This window comes from Oryx dammah, unplaced genomic scaffold, assembly GCF_014754425.2.
Source record: "Oryx dammah isolate SB20612 unplaced genomic scaffold, SCBI_Odam_1.1 HiC_scaffold_9, whole genome shotgun sequence".
NCBI classification, from domain to species: domain Eukaryota; kingdom Metazoa; phylum Chordata; class Mammalia; order Artiodactyla; family Bovidae; genus Oryx; species Oryx dammah.
This window is the reverse complement of record NW_024070193.1, coordinates 5302033-5305521: the sequence shown is the minus strand read 5'-3', so window position 1 is coordinate 5305521 and position 3489 is coordinate 5302033. Positions and strand designations below refer to the sequence as shown.

The following is a 3489-nucleotide window of genomic DNA, read 5'->3' as shown; positions in this document are numbered from 1 at the left end:
GAATGCAACCTCCTTGAAGACAGAGGTTTTTGCTTTGTTCACTGCTGTATTCCCAGCATCCAGGACAATGCCCAGCAATGCAATGAGTAGTCAACACCTGGAGGAAGGAGGGGATGGCTAAGGAGGCAGGGGGTATAGGCCTCAGGTAACCAGCAGTGTCTATCATCCTGATCGCACACAACCGTGGGTTGATGCCTGTGACAGCGCTGCGTGATGCTACTGATCACGGGACCTCTGACCTGACTCCTTGTGTCTTTCCCCCCAGGGAGTGAACCATAGCTGGAGGCTACACTTGTGCCAATGACCTGTCCCAATTCCTCCTGCATCTTCGAAGACAAGATGTGTGAGGGGAATAAGACCGCCCCTGCCAGCAATGCCCAGCTGATGCCCCTGGTGGTGGTCCTGAGCACCATCTCCTTGGTCACAGTGGGACTCAACCTGCTGGTCCTGTACGCTGTGCGCAGCGAGCGGAAACTACACACGGTGGGGAACCTTTACATCGTCAGCCTCTCGGTGGCCGATCTGATCGTGGGGGTGGTCGTCATGCCCATGAACATCCTCTACCTCCTCATGTGCAGGTGGTCCCTGGGGCGCCCTCTCTGCCTCTTCTGGCTTTCCATGGACTATGTGGCCAGCACGGCGTCCATCTTCAGCGTCTTCATCTTGTGTATCGACCGCTACCGTTCTGTGCAGCAGCCCCTCAAGTACCTGCGGTATCGTACCAAGACCCGAGCATCCATCACCATCCTGGCCGCCTGGTTTCTGTCCTTCCTGTGGATTATCCCCATTCTGAGCTGGCGTCACTTCCAGCCGAAGACCCCAGAACCCCCGGGGGACAAGTGTGAGACGGACTTCTACAAAGTCATGTGGTTCAAAATCATGACTGCCATCGTCAACTTCTACCTGCCCACCTTGCTCATGCTCTGGTTCTATGCTAAGATCTACAAGGCTGTGCGGCAACACTGCCAGCACCGGGAACTCATCAACGGGTCCTTCCCCTCCTTCTCTGACGTGAAGATGAAGCCAGAGAACCTCCAGGTGGGCGCTAAGAAACCGGGAAAGGAGTCCCCCTGGGAGGTTCTGAAAAGGAAGCCAAAAGACACTGGGGGTGGACCTGTCTTGAAGCCACCATCCCAGGAGCCAAAGGAGGTGACATCTCTAGGCGTCTTCCACCAAGAGAAGGATGGAGAACCGGGCAAATTCTACTGCTTCCCGCTTGACACTGTGCAGACGCAGCCGGAGGCAGAGGGGAGTGGCAGGGGCTATGCAGCCATCAATCAGAGCCAGAACTCATTTGAGATGGGTGAGCAGGGCCTGAACATGCCTGGGGCTAAGGAGGCCTTAGAGGATCAGATCCAGGGTGACAGCCAGTCCTTCTCCCGGACAGACTCGGACACCCCTGCAGAGCCGGCACCGGAGAAAGGCAAGTCGCGAAGCGAGTCTAGTACAGGCCTGGAGTACATCAAGTTCACTTGGAAGAGGCTCCGCTCGCATTCGCGACAGTATGTGTCTGGGTTGCACATGAACCGAGAGCGGAAGGCTGCCAAGCAGCTGGGTTTTATCATGGTGGCCTTCATCATCTGCTGGATTCCTTACTTCATCTTCTTCATGGTTGTTGCCTTCTGTGAGAGCTGCTCTAACCAGCGTGTACACATGTTCACCATCTGGCTGGGCTACGTCAACTCCACGCTGAACCCCCTCATCTACCCCCTGTGCAATGAGAACTTCAAGAAGACCTTCAAGAAGATTCTGCACATTCGTTCCTAGGAGAGGCTCCCAGGGGATGCAACCAAGTGACGCTTAACGACGTCCCTGAAGGAAGTGGAGGAGGAAGCCTGTTGTGTTGCCGGGCACCTGGGCTTTCTGCAGTCGCAAGAATGGTCTGAGGGGCTGGGGAGTTTGGAGAGTTTGTAGGCACAGTGGGAAGAGCAGAAGATGGCGGTGGTCAGCAGAGAGATTGTACTCTGAGAGCCGAATATTTGCAAGAGACTTAGATCTGAGCTCTCCTGTTCCTCGGGAATGTGAGGGCCTCAAGCTCACACTATAATTCCAGCTTTCAAACTCAAATTATCGGGCTACTGAAGGGACGTGTGGGTAGAGTTCCAGTGGAACTCTGGAGCCTTCTTCAAATGGAGCTCCACGACTGTGGAGCAGAGACCTTAGACATGCAGATAGATGCTGTCCCTGCCCAGGGTCACCTTGAAAGGCAGGACAGCTACTCCACTGTGACTGCCACGTCTCAGAACACCTCTCTTCTGAGCCTCTTATGCAGCTTTCTCCAGATCCAGTGTCTGAGCAACCCTGGCTACTCCACCGTATTATTTCTCACTCATGCACATCTTAAGAGCTGACGGGGAATGATGCAGTCTGCACATCCATCATCTTCAAACCCAAATTCTGTTCTCCTACTAAAGAAGAGGTTAAATGCCTCCCTCAAAGAGAAAAGGAGTATTGTTTAGATGGTTGTATATTAGAGACAAAGAGAAGTGGGGAGAATAAAGCCATATTGTTTGAGGGCTGTGCCAGGTGGATGTCATTTAAGCCCCATGACACCCCACAACAGGAGGATGGTATTACTAGAAAAGCAAACGGAGGGACCGCAAGGTGCAATAAGGTACCTGAGATCACACAACTAGTTATAAGAAAGCTGGAGCAAACATCCTATGGTTTCAACTCACTGTAACACATTTTCTCCAAAAGGCAAAAGTTTGTTCTATTCAGTACACACACGCACACACACACACACGAAATTCCTAAGAGTGGTGGCAGTTAACGAGTGTATATTGAGAGGAGGAACAGCTGACACAGAATGTGGCCACAGAGGCGATACTTTAAGGAGGAACAGTATACTTTTTCATCTGTGAACTCTGCTGTGTTTATCCAAGAAACATCATCATGTACTCATATGGTCACACTTTTTAAGTCAAAACTTGCAAAGGCATGGGAACAGGCAGTTTTACTTGGTGTTTATGTTGCAATCTGGCTGTGGTTTATATTTTAAAACTGGATGTTAAACTGTAATATATGTACCCAGTGGGAGTGCCTGTATAAGCTGGTATTTTATGTCTTGTGTTCCTGTTTGCATGATCCGTTAAAATGAGAGATTTTTACCTACTAAAATATGATCTTTGAAGTTATACTGTTATAAGGTTGATTGATTTAATTCTGCCTTTCTGAGTCTCTTGGACTTAAGAAGATGTACTGAAATGTAACGTTAAATGTTATAAGATTTGATACAAGGTTTTCCTTTAGTTTCTGGTCATATTGTAAATGTCTTTAGAAAAGGACTTACTTTTTATAACAAGCTTCCCTCTCTACTTTGCACCTCCCTAAGCTCTTCTCCCTCAAAACTGGAGGGAGCCAAAGAGACTTTTATCCTGCTTTGGGGTTATCCTGGTCTGTTTCCATGTCAAAAACCAGAAGAGTTGCTTCCTGGGTCCCCTCTGGACCAAGGAGCACTTTAAGTCTTTCTAAAGACACATCCCACAC

At 49.9% G+C, this 3489-nt stretch overlaps 1 protein-coding gene across 1 annotated transcript; it reads left to right on the top strand.

Annotated features, from left to right (window-relative positions):
• Positions 1 to 270: 270 nt before the first annotated feature.
• HRH1 (histamine receptor H1) lies at positions 271 to 3136 on the top strand. Its single transcript, XM_040246762.1, has one exon. It carries the CDS (start codon positions 301 to 303, stop codon positions 1765 to 1767), a length of 1467 nt encoding a protein of 488 aa, XP_040102696.1. The 5' UTR covers positions 271 to 300; the 3' UTR covers positions 1768 to 3136.
• The last annotated feature ends 353 nt before the right edge of the window (positions 3137 to 3489 follow it).